Source organism: Python bivittatus, unplaced genomic scaffold (assembly GCF_059951505.1).
Source record: "Python bivittatus isolate LINGU-HERP-01145 unplaced genomic scaffold, Pbiv_v1 ctg000330_np1212, whole genome shotgun sequence".
Classification (NCBI taxonomy): domain Eukaryota; kingdom Metazoa; phylum Chordata; class Lepidosauria; order Squamata; family Pythonidae; genus Python; species Python bivittatus.
Window position 1 is genome coordinate 49,086,376 of NW_028277058.1, and position 18,501 is coordinate 49,104,876.

Below are 18,501 nucleotides of genomic sequence, written 5' to 3' on the forward strand. Positions count from 1 at the left end.
TTTCAGCACTGTCGTAACTTCGAACAGCCGTTAAACAAATGGTCAGAAGTCGAGGACTACCTGTAAAGTCAAGGCAGATTGAAAATGATGGTGTCATGCCATTCTGCTTTTGCCATCTTCTTTTAACATCCTATTGTTCCTATATTGCATGATCAGTTGAGCACAAACAGTCTCTGTGGTCACCTGGCCACCAACATCTCATTCTGGAGAAGGACCTTTCAGGCTTAAGTACAGATGGATAAGATGAACTGCCCTGCAACTGCCTTTAAAAAAATGAGAAGACAGGCCTCATTGCATCCAGTGCCAGTTTTCCTCACTGCTCATTATCCACCCCAATGATAAAAATATGCATTGCCCAATTGATTGTGACTCTGTTCACATAGCACATCAAGCCAAACCTTGCTTATTCACACTTTGTGAATGGCTTCATAGACACTATGCCATAAACCATGGGTAACTTTCATATAACATATTTTGACTTAGCATCATGTGTAACCCCAATCTTTGATTTCTACTCATGGGAGCTGTAATACAGTACAGTAGCTGAGCCTCACACAATTTCATTTCATTTAAAACACACACACACACACACATGTACAAAAGAAACCTGCTAATCTTATCTTTTTAAACGAGTCTCAGTGGCAGCAGAGCTAGATGCAGGAGAAGCTGGTGAGTTCAGAGTACAATAAATCTGTCATAGGCCTTACAGTGTCAAAGCATACCTGCTTTTCTTTATTTTATTTTCCTCTATTCCTAAAAAAAATTATAAGCAACTCTTTATGGGCAAAACCACCCATCACAACAATGTTTTAAATGTATTAAAACTGTTTATACTAAAAACTACTTTATAATTTTAAAAACTCACTAAAAAATGCCAGCATCTTTAAGACCATAAAACCGCTTAGACCCAGGACAGAAGCTTCCTTATATCAATAGTAGAATAATGGGCTAGCACTGCTACTCATCTGGAAGTTGTTACCAGATGCCAGGGGAGGGGAGTCAGAGGCTGCTCCTTTTCCCGAGTTATCCTGAGATCTATAACTGCTATTACCTCCTTCTTTTTGGACTTGAAGGAGGGGGGGAGGGGGGAGAAGCAAGGACAGCAGGAGAGGAGCATGTCCAGGAGAGGGAGAGGGATCATATGAATGATAAATAATCTTCTCCTCTTTGAGAGTATTTGCTGGCAACTATCAAGGCACTTTGTTAAGAGGCCGTTAATTCCAAGCGAGCCGCTGTGGAATGCCAAATCAAACAGAGAGAGACACCCCGGCAATTCACACAAAGGAAACAAAAGAGGCAACATGTACAACTGGGCGTAGGAGTCCGGGATCTTTAAGGCTGTACAACCAGACAGCAATGTCTGAAGGAACTGATACAGAGTCTATTCAACGCAGAGGCCTCTCCTTGAATATGAGCCAGGAGGCAAGGGGCAGAGGAAAAATGTTAAATGCCCCTCGGTGCAAAAGCTTGTTTTGACTTCCCACAGCAACAGTTAAACACAAGGGGGGGTCCATCTTTTTAAACGCATACACCACTGAGGTGTCATGTAATCTCTAATTTATTCCAACAGTCCTAGTCATTGTAAAGTGCCTTTCTCAACTTGCTGTCCTTCAGACGAGTTGGACCACAACTCCCAGAACACCCAGCCTATATGGCTGATCAGAATCGTAGCCCCCACATATCTGGAAGGCACCAGGTTGAAAACGGACTAAGAAGCAACACCTTTTTAATTCATATTTTAGAGGAAGTGATGAGGTTGCATCGTAAACTACCTTGGCCATGCATGCTATAGAGAGGTAGGATATAAATAAAACAAGCAGGACATTGAGAATTCCCTTTAAACCATCAGGGTATTCCCAAATGGGCTATTCAAAAGTTCTGGGACTGCCAAGCACAATGTTCAAAAGTTCCAAAGCATAATATTATATTAATGATCATGTGATGTTCTTTAGGGGGAAAAAAATCACACAATGTGTCTTTTGAGAGTCTGTGTTTCATTAAATGAAAGACAAGTATTAAGCCGTGAGTAGTTTCATCTGAATGTTTTGCACCAAAAAAAGGTTTAGCAATAGTGCTTGATCCCCCCAGTTTCAAACTTGTGCTCATATATGCTCCCTGCCTCATTTTCTATCTTTCTCTTGGTAGATCCTCCACACAGGCAGCTTGTGGTACATAAAAGGATCCCTGCCTAGAGATCTTTTGAGGGCTACTTAATCAGGGTTGGGGTGTGCTTGTAGCACAGATGTATAATTGAATGTATATTTTACATACAGTCTCAGGTCAGATCTAGATAATTCCAGGCTTCTGGCTAAAATCATGGAAGCCAATAGTACTCAATGTAGAGACAATGGGCAGATCTGTGCTTTCTGCTTGTCCCATTGCCAATGCAGCCACTCACTCTTCCTTGAATGCAAGAGCAGACACTGTCCTCCACCATTCCAAGCTCACCATTCCAAGCAAATGCACCCCTTACCAACTTTCTGCCCAGGTCTCATCTGAGGAAGGATCCTCAGAGGAGAAGGAGATAATAGACCATCCTGTTGAACTCTGTGCATGAGATGAGCCAGACAAGAATCAAGCCCTGTTAGCTGAAAAGCCTTGGTGTAGCCTCCAGCCCATAATGATAGTACCCACGCCATATCAAATATCAGAAGGCAAAGAAATTCCACCAGAGAACTCTCCACCAGTTTAGAACCTGCTGTATGGCTGCACAATATCCATTAGTTTTGAGAAATGAGTAGTTGGAAGGTTTTGGGGCTCCAATCTAGTTTACAGGAAAACAAAGCAAAAATTGTGCTTGCTGCTAAGTTTGTAGTTGTCTGTTTCTCTCCTGTCTCCTGGTTCCTAAGCTCCAGACACCCTTTTTATTTCATCTGTTTAGATAATGTGTGTGTCTTTGAGTCAGTACTGACTCCTGGCAACTGCCTGGACAAGTCCCTGCAGTTTTCTTGGCAACGTTTGCCATTGTCTTCTTCTCTCTAAGCTTGAGGGAGAGGAACTGGCCCAAAGTTACCCAGCTGGTTTCATGCCCAAGGCAGGACTGGAACTCACAGCTTCCTAGTTTCTAGCCTGGTGTCTTTATCCACTACACCAAACTGGTTCTCCTACTCAGACACATGCACGCAGCATAATGAGCGGAGGAGATTAAAACAATGTTATATTTCCCTTGTGCTTAGACTGTGAGTGAGGGAATCATTTCTCCAGGACCTGTGGTGGCTTAGGGCAGTGTAGTGATTCTTTGCTCTTTATCCTAAGCCTGCAGTCAGGAATTGTCTTCAAAGCACTTTCGTGGGATTGTGGAGTAGAAAGAGTGGCAAGATGGATGTGTCCTCAGTTGTAAGGAAGAATGCCCCATCCTACCCCAATGGCCTTGTAGGCAGAGTAGGCCTAATGGGCACCCCTGAATTAGGACAGGGAAGCTGCAATGTTTGGTAAATGCTTTCTGTTTGGGATCAGCTCTTTATTAATTCTAGCTCAAGTGGGATTCCCACAAAGTAGAAACCTTCAAAGAAAATAATTATATTACTCACAAACCTTCTGAGATGGAAAGAGGATTGGCATCTCTCCCGCATCAAAGTTGTAGAAACTACAGCTGTTTACATTTTGAAAGTAACCAGGAAAAAGTGCTCCAGACCTCACATGAGCGCAACCCTCGTCTGCTATCCATTAAACCAACAAGACATTTTTCAGGCTTCTATACAAGCTGGAAAAAGGGGCTCCTGCTTTAAGAATCATATTCAATTGAATGGGTGGCTTCCTTAAGGTAGCAGCATCTTTTTTCCCAGCCTTGCACAGAAGCTTCTGCAAGGTCTCAAGCACTGCTCCAGGCTCATTTTCAATGCTTGTGCAGCCCAAGAAAAAACGAACTTCAGAAGTTTTAAGTCTCCTGTTTACTTGGAAGTGCTTTCTTGTAGATGTCATAAAGTCACTCGCTCCCACAAATATGCATGTCTGTGAGCATTGTCATGAGGAGAGAGAAAAGTTGCTAACAGTGATCAAGGGGGAGATGAAGAGGGTCCCCTAATGTGAACTTAAGCAAACATTGCTTGATGAATTCTAGTTCTGCCCCTCATCCCTTTGACACATTCTGCTTTGTTCTGTAGAGCAACTGGAAATACATGACAAGAACAAGTCTTGGCTGGGGTTTTAAAGTGTTCAACTTTTCAAGAACAGGTAAATCAAGACGAAAGGATGTTGGCGGACAGTTTTATGACCTATACTTGGCAGACATCAAGAGCATGCAGTCATTCCCTAAGAATTAAGTGGAGACTAATTCTCTACCCTTACATTCACCCTTCCATCGTATTCTTAGGATGCTGAAACAGAACTGCAAGCAAGATACAAGCAGAAGAAATGGATTTGGTCCTCCAGGAACAGGGCAGATGTACTACATCCAGGTTTTAGCTTTCAGGAGCCCCCAAAAGATAGTTAATTCCTATAAAGGCAGAAATAACATTCAGAACTATTTGATAAGTTAGAGAAATGGAATGAAAATGGCAGAATGACATTTCTCAAATAAAAAATTCTTCATTGAAGAAATGGAAAGGTATAGAATGGGAAGTATCTAGCTAATAGTATGGCTAAAAATTGGAGTAACAGATGAGTTAGCAGTGTGAAATGGTTGCAAAGCAGGAAAATTCAATTTCAGGTTGGACCCACAGAAGTGTAGTTTCTAAATCAGATGAAGTACTACGTTTACTTTATGCTGTGTTGCTTGAAATCTATCTCCCTATTATATCCAGTTCAGGACACAACAGTGTAAGAAGCATGTAGACAGAGTGGAAAAGGTTCGAAGAAGAGCGACAAGAATGAACAGAGAACAAGAAGTTAAGTCATACAGAGAGAAACTGAAGAAACAGGGGTTATATTTAACTTGCAGGGAAGATTATTCATGAGGGACATTATACAACTTTTCAAGCACCTTAAGGGATACCACAGAGAAGAAAGCCAAGACCATACATGTCTATAGGTAGGTAGCATAGGAGACAAATTATGCAACGTGTCTATCTTCCCTTACCTATGTGCATGCAATGTCATGACACAGGTACAAAAGACAGAGCTTATGTCTTTTGCACACATATTTTACACACATATTTTATCAACTTGGTGTCACTGTGGTTAGGAATGGATGCCTATGGCAAAGACCTATCCTCTATCATCCCAGCCTGCAGATCACAGAATCATTAAATTGCATGAAGGCAAAATCTGAATGAAGGTTAGACAGAACAAGCTAACAGTAAGAACAGTTCAGTGCAACCAGTTACCTCAAGATATAGCACCGGTGTGTTCAAAGAGAGGTTAATGATAGCCACTTGTCAGAGATGCTTTAATTTGGATTCCTGCATTGACTAAGGGTTTGAGCTTGATGGTCAGGCTTCTAGCTCTGATCGTCTGACCCTTGGTGGCCAGTTAATTTTAATCAAAATATTGTTCAACCTTCTGCCATTGCTATAGCAACAAATAACAAAAATGCAACCAAAAGGAGAAGCCCCTGAAAGCGAGAAATATGGGTGGAAGTGGACTTAGAAGGCAAGCTTTGATTCCAGGCTCATGTACTTGCTGGTACAACGTCCAGCAAGGTCCATCTTTTCTTCTTAGACAAGAGACTGAAATATCTCAGTGTGTGCTGCTTTTTAACATGCATACCAACTCAAAATTCCTTACACAAAAAAGATGAACAGGATATTAAAAGCCATAAGCACTACTTAATTGCTTGGCATTCATTAACATTAATTCATGTCATTCTTCAGAACTTTCATATTGTGTGGCTTCTTCTTACAGAGTCGGTAGATACTGCCCTCATGGTCTGTTAGAAGATAACGTATATTACAGACTTTCTTTCTTTCTTTCTTTCTTTCTTTCTTTTTCTTTCTTTCTTTCTTTCTTTCTTTCTTTTCTTTCTGTCTTTCTGTCTTTCTTTCTTTCTTTCTTTCTTTCTTTTCTTTCTTCTCTATCTATCTATCTATATCTATCTATCTATCATTATTATTAAAAAGGAAAATACAAACTAATATAAAGTAAGAAAAAGAAAAGAAAAAGAAAGAAATCAAAGAGAAAGCTAAAAGTGCAAGAAAGGGAAAAAAAGTAAAAGAAAGATAGAAAAGAAAGAAAAAAGATATAAAGAAGTAGCTTCCAATCTTCTTTACAGTAGTTATAAGTACAATTATAAATTTACCTCTTACTCTATGGATGCAACATAGCTCTCTTCTTTCTATAATCTATCCTGTCTAATCATCAAAACCATAAATCATAAGTTCATTTTTTTCTGTTTTACTTAAAAAGTCCATAAGGGGTTTCCAGTCAGCAATAAACATAGATATTGTCTTTTCTCTGATCAAAGAAGTCAATTTAGCCATCTCAGCAAGTTCCATCATCTTCACCCACCATTCCTCTATTGTGGGTAGTGCTGAATCTTTCCACCTTTGTGCATACAATAATCTTGCTGCAGTTATCATCTACAAAAACAAAGTTCCATGACTTTTTTCCAACTGTTTGTCCATCAATCCCAAATGAAAAATCTCTGGTCTCAATTGTATATTAATCTTTAAAATCCTCTGAATCAGTGTATGTATTTGAATTCAGAATTTTCTAGCTTTTTTACATGTCCACCAAACATGATAAAATGTCCCTTCTTGTTGTTCACATTTCCAGCATAAATTAGAAGTGCCTTTATACATTCTAGACAATTTCTCTGGTGACATACACCAACCATACATCATTTTATAAAAATTCTCCTTAAGATTATAACATAGTGTAAATTTCAATCCTTTCAACTGCATATTTTCCCATTGTTCCATCTATATATTATAACCAAAAATTTTAGCCCACTTTATCATACATTCTTTCACTTGTTCTTCTGTTTCAAATTTTAATAAAAGTTTATACATTTTAGCAATTACATGTTCATCATTTATACACAATTCTATTTCAAACTTAGTCTTACCATGTTCAAAATGATACATTCTTTTGTCTACTTTAAATCTTTCTAATAGCTGTAAATAAGAGAACCATTGACAACTGTATCCCTCTGCCATCAGTTCCTCTCTTGATTTTATTTTACATTCTCATTGACAAAATTCTAGTATCTATGTTACAGAGTATGTGATGGGTATGGCGACCTTTCTCAGTATGGTACCTTCTAGACATATAGCATAAGAGCATCAAGCATCCTCAGCCAGCATGGACAGTGGATTTCTAGGAACTGTAGTCCCAACACAACAGGAGAAAACAGGATTGAGGAAGGCCAGTGGCCAGAGTAGAATTTTCCCATTGAATATTCTGGTCTTCAAACTCAACGTATCCATCACTGGGCTAAAATGTACAGGCTTTCCTCATCTGACCAGCCATCGTGGTATCATTAGGAAACTGATACAGGATACAGGGGGCGTTGCTTTGGATATTCACATATTCACAGATATGTTGCATTACTGTTTGGTGGTATTTGCATTATACTAAGCCATAACGTGGTTTGCTAGTTATTATTTGTTTGTTTCTTGCATCAAGGCAGCCTATAAATTATGAGTTATATCTTAGGAAGTTGTGTGAACCTTGCCAATTGTGGTTTATTTGACAAGCCTGGCAGCATTACTGAGAACCTCTTCTCTGCAAGGCAAATCAATTTACCAAATGTGAAGAGCATATGGTAAGTAGCCTGTTATTAGGAATAGACTATGAAAATGTCAGAATTTGCAGAAATGACAAAACTGACCTATTTGATCAGAGAAAAAAACAACAAAAACCTTTTTGAAAGATTGAAAGCCTTACATGGACTTTTTGCTGAAAGGAGACAGAAATGACATTATGATCTATGGGTTTGAAGATTAAGAAAGATGTAGATTAAATGAGGGGCTGAAGGGACTTGTATAATATCTAAGAGGGAGGAAGGAGAGTAAGATTGTAATTACCTGTTGAAAAGAAAGTTGAAAGTCACTTATACATTCCTTAACTTTAGTTTCTTTCTTTCTTTTTTATTTCTTGCACTTTTTTTCTTTCTTTTCTTTTTCTTTTTAATTTGTCTTTTATGCTATGGAAAAAAAATCTTAATAAATATAAATAAATTTTTAAAAAGATAAGTAGCCTGTTATTTTGCATAATGGCTTGTGAAGGGAAGGAAGCCAAATCCCACAGGAGCACCTTGGTGGTACAGGACAAACACTCTTTCACAAGACTGAGCAGCGATGACCAGTTTTCAAAATGATGAGCCCTAAATCAAGATGAACAAGAAGAAGATTTCCAGCTGTATCCATACAATGGCAATAACATCTGGGTTTAGCTCTCTGAGATCTTGTTGTATGGGAATCCAGTACTGGCTATATTTAAAACTTAAATCTTCACAATAGTGGGGAGATGACAAGAAGCCAAAATGTTGGTATGAACGTGATAGTCCTGTCCTCCAACATGGAAACAATGGGGCAACGTGTTTTTTGAAGTTTATAAGATGATTAAATGGAATATAGCCAAGGTGTTGATGTTTGTAAGCCTGGAGTTGCTCTATTACAAGTGGCATTACCCAACACAGCAATGTAAACAGAAGGTTCACTCAGTCTTAGATTTGCCACCAGATAAAAAAAGCCTATGGAATTAATACAAATCCTTTCAAACAAGACATATAGAATGGGTACTATTACTGGAATCCTTCAAGGATCACATTCCTAGTGGTCTGTGGCCCTGACAAGCTAATTTTGGCAATCTGGAGAGTACACTAATCTTCACTAAGTTTGTATTATTATCACCTCCAAATTTAGGAGTAAGTCAAAGGAGCAACTTAAAAACAAAACAGCTAGTGAGAATATAAACTAGGAGGCATTACATTTTGGCTGACCTGAAAGTGACCTAGGTCAGCCGTTGTCATTAAAAACAATATTCTGCAAAAGCCTCAGCATTTGGCGTATTAGGTTACAACATAACCAGGATGGGATGGGCGTGTGCAAAAGTATGTGAAGATTAATGTCCTGGATACTGTTGCAAACAACCTTGGCTCAACATTCACACCCAATCAAATTCCTTTTTATTTGATATTTATATGCCTGTGGATATACTATATCCTGCCTTGATCAAGGATGTGACAGGTGCAATTGGCCCCAAATTAAACAAATGTGCATCCAGCTGAGTTCAGAGGAGAGTTGAGCATGGGCTTACGCCCTCCAAGTGAAGTCAGTATCAACCCCATGGATGAGCAGAGATAGCCACAGGCTTTCCATGCAGAAGGCTCCAACATCAGTTCTGGCATTTCATATTAAAATTATTTCAGGAAGGAACACTGAGAAAAAAATCAACTTCTGAGGTTTTGGAGAACCACACGATCATCTGGAGTGGGAAATACAAGGCAAGGCAGTCTCTTCCACAATCTTTATTTGGGAAGGGTTAGGTTGCACATTCAGAATGTATGTATTTATCTCTTGATACGCTCTGTCTTACTCTTCAAACCCCATATAGAATCCAGAATTTCAGGTAAACAGATATCAAGGAAGGTGTCCACTGGCATGTGGGTACCCACAAATACCACCTTGTCTACCCTGAGTCGGATGGTCAATAAAGCAAAATAGTGAGGAAAGAGAAAACCAGCTGATGTCGGCCCAAAAAGCCTGCATTTAACCATGATCTTAAGAAAAAATGTGGAAGGAAGCATACATTAAGCTCCACTAGGTCCTGTTTAGATCTGAAACTACACCTATGATTTCTGAGATGAGGATATATCTCTCTTACCTTGCATTATTTTTATATTACATTTATTTTATATTTCCCACATCAAAGACATCTTCTTTAAGAAAGCCATGTATTATTTTTACTTTATTTACAATACATATTTGACCTAACATTTCACTTCAAGGTGATTATACCAATCAGGCTGGTACAGTTGGGCAGATAATTTATTTTTAAGGCTTCATAGAGACTGTTTTTGCAGACAGTGGGTGTCTTAGTGCCCAGTTGTAGGATTCCATCTACACCAGCCTTCCCCAGTTTGATGTTGTCCAGATGCATTAGCATATAGTTCATGTAATTCCCAGCCAACAAGGCCAAAGTTACATCCTAGTTGATTTCTTTGGTGAACAAGCAAACTTAAACTCTCAGCACATACAAAGAATGAGGATGCGTGTATTTCACCATCGATATTTGAAACTGACCCATCCCACTGCTGATAGGAGGCAACACCAATATCCCTTGAGTAAGAAAGGAGACTGCCTAAGGCAGATGCAGGCCCTTTTCTTCCCTTGCCCTTTGGCTGACATTGAAACAGGATTCAATTTCTCAGCTGTCTGACTGGATACTTGGAGCCATCAAAAAGTTTGCCTGACAGATCAAGTGCATTCTCAACACGAACTTCTCTAACTTGGCTCCACCACCCCCATTTATTTAAGCTTATCTACACATTTTTCATGGTCTTCCCATGTTTTGCTTCACTACCTATCTCCCACTCAGGTCCTCTCTGCCAATGGAGTTGCTTAACAACCATTGTCTTTATCCCAAAGAACTTTGGGAATTATAGTTAGTTTGTAAGGAGTTGGCAGTTACAAAATTGCTTGGCTTCCAGCTTTTTTTGACCCACATCATGACTGATAAACTGAGATCAAATCCAAAAGATATAATTATTTTATACATTGCTTAGGGATTATTTTGTGATAAAGCAGTTTATAAAGGTTTGAAAATAAATCATGCATCAGTGAAATGACCTTTAACAGGCAAGTTGTCCTTTTTTTACTGACAATTTCCCTCCTTAAATATCTGCTAGCTTAGCTCATAAACAGAGAAATCTGTGCTTCTCTTCTCACCACTCTACAGCTGCAGCTTCCGAAAGGGTACAACTTTCCTCTATAGATATTATATTTGATGGCCTTTTCTTCTTTGGGAAGTTGCTCTACTTCCCTTCCAACCAAAAGATGAAAGATGGAGATGATGATGATGATGACTATCAGTCAATGTTACCAGGGAGAGTTTGAGCCAGAGGCGCCCCAGAGCTCCACACTCTCACACCTCCTGTTTAACATCACAGTCAATTACTGCAATATGTTCCACATGGAGCTGCCCTCAAAGACCACCTAGAAGCTTCAACTGGTCCAGAATGCAGAGGTGCGGGCAGTGATAGGCATGCCTCAGTATGCCTGTATGGCACCTCTTCTTCATGAGCTGCACTGGTTGCCAGTTTGCTTCTGGGTGCAATTCAAGAGGCTGATTATGCCATCTACACAGCATAAGACTTGGTTACTTGAAGGACTGCCTATTTCCCGTGGTGTCTGCCTGGCCAACTTGATCCAACAGGATTGGTGCACTCCAGGTTCCTTCAGTTAAACAGTGCCATTTATCAGGACCCAGGAAGCAAGGCTTCTCTGTTGTGGTGCCTGCAGTCTAGAATGAGGCTTCCCCCGAGATCCAAGTGGTTCCCTCCCTGATGGCGTTCCAGAGGGCCTTAGATCTGGCTCTCCTCTCAGGGGTCGGGTAGGGTGTTTGGAGCCCCTTGTGGGTGTTTGACATGTTTGTGTTGTTGACTGGATTTGTGATCTTGTTACTGTTAATATGATTTTTAAAAACTGTATATTGTTGTTTTGTTTTTATGTTGTGACCTGCCCAGAGCCAATTAGAGTTGCGTGGTGCCTAAGTGATATAATAATAAAATAAAATAAAATAAAATAAAATAAAATAAAAAATAGCGTCAGCATGAAGTTGCTGGATGAGCCATCCATTGGTTTGGACTCAGGTATCACTGATGATTATTATAAATCTTGACACCCAAGTCAACCAGGTGGTGCTGTCAGGTTCTTGTCCCAGTGTCTGGAGGCTATGTGAATATGGACAGGGAGGAACAGGCTCCACCCTGATGTAGAGGGTAAGGAAGATGACCTTGACCAAAGATAACCTGGATAGAAATATTCAAGAGTTGTTGTCTAGACAAAAGGAGCTGATTTTTTTTTTTAATCCAGAGAAACAAGATAACATTTGTGAATAGCTCGAGCAGAGGTCACCTAAGAAGGGGGAGGCGGATTAGCACTATCAGAATTGCACGATTCTGTTATTATAGCCAATCTCAATAAAACTAGTTGTATTTATTTGTTTGTTTATTTTATCACATTTATATAGCCACCCATTTCACAATAAAGTGTCTCTAGGTGGCTTACAGTAAAAACAATCATAAAATCCAAACGTTAAAAACTATAATTAAAGGACATCAACAATATTATTAATTAAAAAAATAAAATAATATAGAGAATTCATGTTAAAAACAATGCAGCCATCTCATCAAATTGCCATTTCCTTGAGATCCTCAGATGTCAGGTTCAGCCCAAGAACAACAACGAGATAATCCAGTACAGTACAGTTCCTTTATTAGACAGAATCTCGCCAGACTAAACCTATGCTAAAGCAACTAGTGGATATAAACCCATGAAACCCTAGGGAGGGGCCAGCCTCCTCCTCCTCCTATTCCCACGCTCTTGCTGCGGACTGAGGAGATGCTTGCTCTGGAATGTTTCCCCTCCCTCCTTGATCCTCCATTCCAGTATCTTCCTTGTTCAAGCCTTCCATTACATTAGGCCTGCTGACACAGCCATGTTTTAAGGGACTTCTGGAAGGATGTCAAGGATGGGGCCAATCTCACCTCGCTGGGAGAGGGGGGAACAATGTTCCACAGGGTGGGTGCCATGGCCAAAAAAGCCCATCTCCTGGGTCCCGCCAGATGAAACTCTTTCCCAGACGGGACCTGCAGCATACCTCATCTGCCAGACCTGATGGGATGGGCAGATGTAATTGGGTGAAGGCTGTCATAAACCAGCCCCATGCCATGAAGGGCTTTAAAGGACAAAAACAGCACCTTGAATTGGACCTAGAAGCAAACCAATGCAGCTTGTGGAGCAGAGGTGTAACGTGTGCTGTTCTAGGGGCACACATAATTCCCAGTGCTGCTGCATTGTGCACCAGCTGAAGCTTCTAGATACTCTCCAAGGGCAGTCCCATATAGAGCGCATTTCAGTAGACCATTTGGGAGGTGACCAGGGCATGAGTTACTGTGAGCAGAGCCTCCTGGTCCAGGAAAGGGCACAACTGGCGCACAACACAAAGCTATGCAAAAGCCCTCCTAGCCATGACTGCCACCTGCTCTTTGAGCAGGAGTTGTGAGTCTAGGAGGACACCCAAATTGTGCACTGGGGCTGTTTGGGGCAGTGCAATCCCAACCAGTGCCAAAGATGGCATAGTCCCTGAGCTGGAGGACACCAAAACCCAGAGCCACAGTCTTGCCAGGGTTCAGCTGAAGCCTGTTGTTCCCCATCCAGGCCCCCACAGCCTCAGGCACTGGGATAGGACATCAAAAGGATCACCAGGGGCAGAAAGGTATAACTGGATATCATTAGCGTACTGATGATCTCACCCCATGGCAACAGATGATCTCACCCAGCAGCTTCATGTAAATGTTGAATAGGAGAGGGAAATGGAACCCCACATAGAAGGGGGCCGAGGGTGGGATCTCTCCTCTCCAATCATCACTGACTGGAATTGACCCTGGAGAAAGGAGGAGAACCAGCACAATACAGTGTTGCCCACCCACCAATCCCGGAGCTGATCCAGAAGGATACCATGGTTGATGGTATTGAAAGCCACTGACAGGTCAAGCAGAGCAAGGATGGATGCACTACCCTCATCCTGCTCCCACCAAAGATCATCCAAAAGCACGACTGTCAGGCCCGGCCCAAGAACAACGATGAAACAATCTGGTCGAGTACAATTCCTTCATTTGCTTACATTTTATAGACAGAATCTTGCCAAACTAAATATATACTACAGCAACTAGTGGATATACCCTGGGAGATTCTAGGGAGTGGCTGTCCTGAATCTCTTACTCTTCTCACGCTCCCCCTGCGGACTATGCTGCCTCTTGTCTCCTTTCCCCTGCTGGAATGCAGCCCCTCCTTCCTGATAGCCTTGATCTCCCACATCACTCTCCTCCTCATAGATACATTCCATCACAACTGGGGCCATTTCCATCCCAACTGAATGTAGATAATCTGCTTCATCCAGAGTCTTCTGAAGCTGCTGCATGACCACCACCTCAATCACCTTCCCCAAAAAGGGGAGGTTAGATACTGGACAAAAATTGTCCAGTATGGTGGGATCCAGTGATGGTTTATTGAGGAGGGGACAGACCAATACCTCCTTAAGGTGTGGAGGAACAAACCCCTCACTCAAGGAAGAACCACTAGAGCTCACCTACACAACACACCCCTGGCAGGTTTAATTTGCAGGAGGGGCATGGATCTGGAGAGGAGATGGACAAGCTCACAGTCATAAGGACCCTGTCCACTTCCTCAGGCACTTCCTTTTAGCCTTCTTATGGAGTTGGTTTCCTGGCCTGGTCAACCTAGTGGGGCTAACACCTAGCAAACCCAAGTGGTCGTGGGTATTTAGACCACCCCGCCTTTACTCCTGAATGGGTTTGTACATTTTGGGGCTCTCTTTGGACTCACAGCTCCTGCTCAAGTGGAGGCAGCTGTGGCCAAGAAGCACTGCTGTTCAAACTTGGCAACTTTAAGATGTGTGGACTTCAACTCCTAGAATTCCCCTGGTGGCCACATTTCAAACTTGCAAACTAACAAGCTGCCAAGTTTGAAAAACACTGATCTAGAGCATCAATATTTAACAATCCTAATTGGAACCGGAATTTCCATCGCTAAGCAAAGCAGTTGTTAGGTGAAACATTATCATTAGAACTCAAATCCCAGATTGAGATTAGTAAATGATCAGGACCAGCTCTACTACTAAGCAACGTGAATTGCATGAACAGTAATGAACTATTAATTATTGAACTGCTTTATTAATCTTTTTGAATTGCCATGGATGGGAAGACATACTTTGGGAATGAACCATCATGTGTAAATAACTTGTGGCAAAAGAACTTGGCTGTTCGGAATTCCATGTTTTACAAGACTGGGGAGGGGACACAAGTTGTCCTGGTCTAATTCTGCAATGGTCACCCCTCAACCACCATCCTTCAACTCACAGTTCATAGTATCAAAATTATTTTGGCCCACAAGGCAGAAAATCCCACAAGTACCACCACTTCCTCAGAAGTAAAAATGCAACAAAAATTTAACAGCTAGCCACTTGGCATCTTTTGTGGCAGCCTCTTCATCATGCCAAATGGGAGAACTGGCCTTCCAACATATTATGTTCTCAAGACAAAGTAGTATTGGCACTGACTGCCACTTAGCAGCATTGAAAAATCATTTAAAGTTTTTTTCTTCCTCTTCTTAAGCTAGGAGGATTGGAAAAGGCCCATTTTGTTGATATAAAATAGGTTCAAATTAAAATGAGGTTAAAAATGGCTTGGCAGAAGCACTCACCACTTCCTACTGCTGTTTTATTTGTTGTAGCTCCTGGAGAAAATCCCTTCTAATGTGAGAACTGTCATGAGTACTGACAAGGAGGATTATCTAGAATAATTATTTAAAAAACAGGATGTGTAAACTGATGTGTAAAGCATATTCACATCCGGCCTACTTAGCAGTCATGTTAGTTGCCTTCACAATAGTAGGTAAGGGAGCAGAAGAGACTAATTTAGAAACACACAGAGAAATGAAAAATAGATTAGCAGGTGTGTGGGAAAACACTGATTTACAAATTGAAGACAAATTGGATGATTCAGGAGTTATTCTTACAAAGAGAAGAGTATAATGAAAACTAAATTTTCCATGACTGGACAGATTATATTACAAAATTCTAAGCAGAATATGTATAAATGATATTTATTCTTAGAGTTCAACAGTTGTGGTGCCTGTTGCATAACATGGCAAGGTCATTTAGATCCACAATCTATATTTTCTCCAGGTCTGAATACTCCTGGACTTCCATGGGGAGGAAAAGTGGCAGCTTAGAGTTAGAAAAGAGCCTACCATTAAAATAATTCTATCAGCATTTCCACATCACCAGAATTTTCATCCTACCAATCCCTTATGAACAGTTTGGAACTGCACCTCATGAATCTTCATTTCGATGGACCCTGAAAAAAAAGGAGTCCATGCAAACTACTGTCAGTCATACAAGGTAGACCAATTCAAGAAACAGACACCCCATAAGCCTAAAACTACTTTTATTAGAATAGCTATAGTAACAGAATCTGAATGTTCTTCCCCTTCTCTCTTTTTTATCTTCACATGAAAGGGGGGGGGGGGGAGGGCTGCCTTAGGTGTTTTTGTAAATTTCTACCTTGGTATTGGCTTAAATCATGTTTATCTGTTTGTTGCCTTGGTAACAGATATTCCCTCTCTCTGTCAAGGCCATCCTCTCTACTCTCTACAACTACAATCAGTGCTCATTCTCCTGCAAACCAAAAAGAGGCTGCAAAAACCATCAGCCACTGTCCTATCCTTTAAGCTGCTACTGGTTGACTAGTAATAAAATCTGTTTACCTCCCCCCCCTCACCCACACAAAAATATAAGAAAATAAATCTGTAGACCCACCACCACCACACACACCTCATATTTTTTAGTACATGTGGTTAGGTGCATTTGTCGTAGTATGAAAAACTATGAACAGATGTTTTGATGAGAAACCACATGTGGGAAGGATAATTGTTGAAAATATAAAGAAAACCACTGAAATATCCAAAGGGTTCACAGCCATCAAGCCGCCATTCCTCTGTTGTATTAAAAAGCCCTGGAGTTTCACCACAATGCAATTATAGTATGCTGGCTATTTCACAACTGAGTGCTTTTTTCCTAATAGCCATGACCATAACTGCATGTTAGTACAGTGGCTGAACTGGTCAGTGGGTCGGGGGGGGGGGGGGAGGCGGTTAGTAAAGTCTAAAGAATCTATAAAGGAGAAGACAAGCTCCAGGGGCAGGCTACTGAATCTCTACTGGCAGGAAGTGGGGAGAGAGAAAGAAGAACAGCTGGCTGGAACCTACAAGTGAGATGGGAAGTAGACTTCCACAAGGGTTTGCAGAGCTGTAGTGATAGAAAGAGAAACACCATTTTTATAATATTTTCAAATAAACTCTAGCAGACTCAGCAATAAATGGGTTCAGCTCTCAAAAACAGAAGGCCTGAGATCAATCATGTCCAAAGCTGGTTCCAAAGTGGGGCAATGCACTCAGGTGGGAGTGTCTTGTGACCTCCTAACTGGCCATGTGTGACACATGGCAGAATGTTTCTATATGCTTTGAACTGTTCTTCCAAAGTACATTTCAACATTTATTGGAAGACTACATTGAGGTCCTACTGGCATTAGAACTGAGGCAACAACTGATGGATAATCAAAACAGTGGGAAGGGCTGATGTTTCCTATGGTTTATGGATAAGCTCACTGGAAAAGGAGAAACCAACAAAAGATTCATTATAATCTTGCAGCCACTTTACAAGATGCCTTCAAACTTCAGTGGATCTAGAATAGCTATTTGTTCCTATGGATGAATGTAATTTACATGCAGAGGAAAGATGCCTCTAAACACCAGTTGCTATGGCACATCAACTGGAAAAGTCAGTTGACTTCATCTCCTGTTCAGAGGCTTCTTAGAGATATCTTTTTTTCCCTCTCAGTGACCAATGTTGAATTAGAAGGATCTTTGGTCTATTCAATTATTCTTTCATACGTTCTTCTGTTCAATCCATAATGCAGCAGAAAATGTTGTATTTCATACTTTTACATAACACCTCTCCTGTTGATTGTGAATTAAATATAACACCAAAACTATGTGCAGATTGTGTTAAAAAAACTGCATCGGGGGCTCTTATAGTTAGAATATATAATCAATGCTGCAGCCCATTTGCACTTTTGCCAAACAACAACAGCAGAGGTTGTGTAAGAATCTGTTCTGTCTTTATTTTGTACAAAAGAAAATCCTGAAAGGATCCATTAAATGCATGTTTCTAAGTTTACTGTACAAAACACACAGCTGGCCCAATGAAATGTATTTTTTTTGTTTCTCGCATGGGCAAAGATGAAAATAGGACTGTTTCCAGTGAAAAGTTTGGGCTTGCCCTGGAATGTCTCTATGTCAAACAGAAATTATATCTTCTTGATATGACTGGAAAATCAAGATATACTCTTTGTATAAACTCTTGACTCAGTTGAAAGGAGGGAACGGAACTTATAGCATAGGAACTGTAATATAACTGAAGTCAAGTAATATAACTGAACTCAATCTCAAGTTGCTGCCTCTTTATATAATTGGCCAGCAAACTAAATTACAAACAGAAGACGAAATAATGGATGGATGATCATTTTTATCTATCTGCATATCTATCTCTTTACTAGAATGCTGTCCCATCTTTATTTCAAAGAGCTCAATATGGTGTACATATTTCTTTTTCTGATTTGCCCTCAGGCTAACGATTGTTGTGGCCTTGATCCTTGGCCTGCAACTTTGCCTGCCTTGGCTGAGAAAAAGAAAAAATCCATTTTTCTCAGAGAGAATTGGAAAGTCACGGGTTTCCAGGTTTTGTTTCCAGCAATATAGTCTGTTCCCAAGGATCGAAGGCAGCAGGTGTTTATGAAGTAACATGGCAGCCGTACTA

General features: G+C 40.6%; 1 protein-coding gene across 2 annotated transcripts in view; it reads right to left on the minus strand.

The window, feature by feature from the left end:
• NINJ2 (ninjurin 2) overlaps window positions 1–18,501 on the minus strand; it is a 68,849-nt gene that overhangs the window by 13,899 nt on the left and 36,449 nt on the right. The window contains exon 1 of one of the 2 annotated variants that reach the window (XM_088141235.1): window positions 15,876–16,011. The exons of the other annotated variant lie outside the window; for it this stretch is intronic. Coding sequence (XP_087997361.1) covers window positions 15,876–15,878 — 3 coding nt within the window. The 5' untranslated portion in view covers window positions 15,879–16,011. Of the gene's footprint in view, window positions 1–15,875; window positions 16,012–18,501 lie in introns of those variants that run through there. 2 annotated transcript variants of the gene reach the window in all.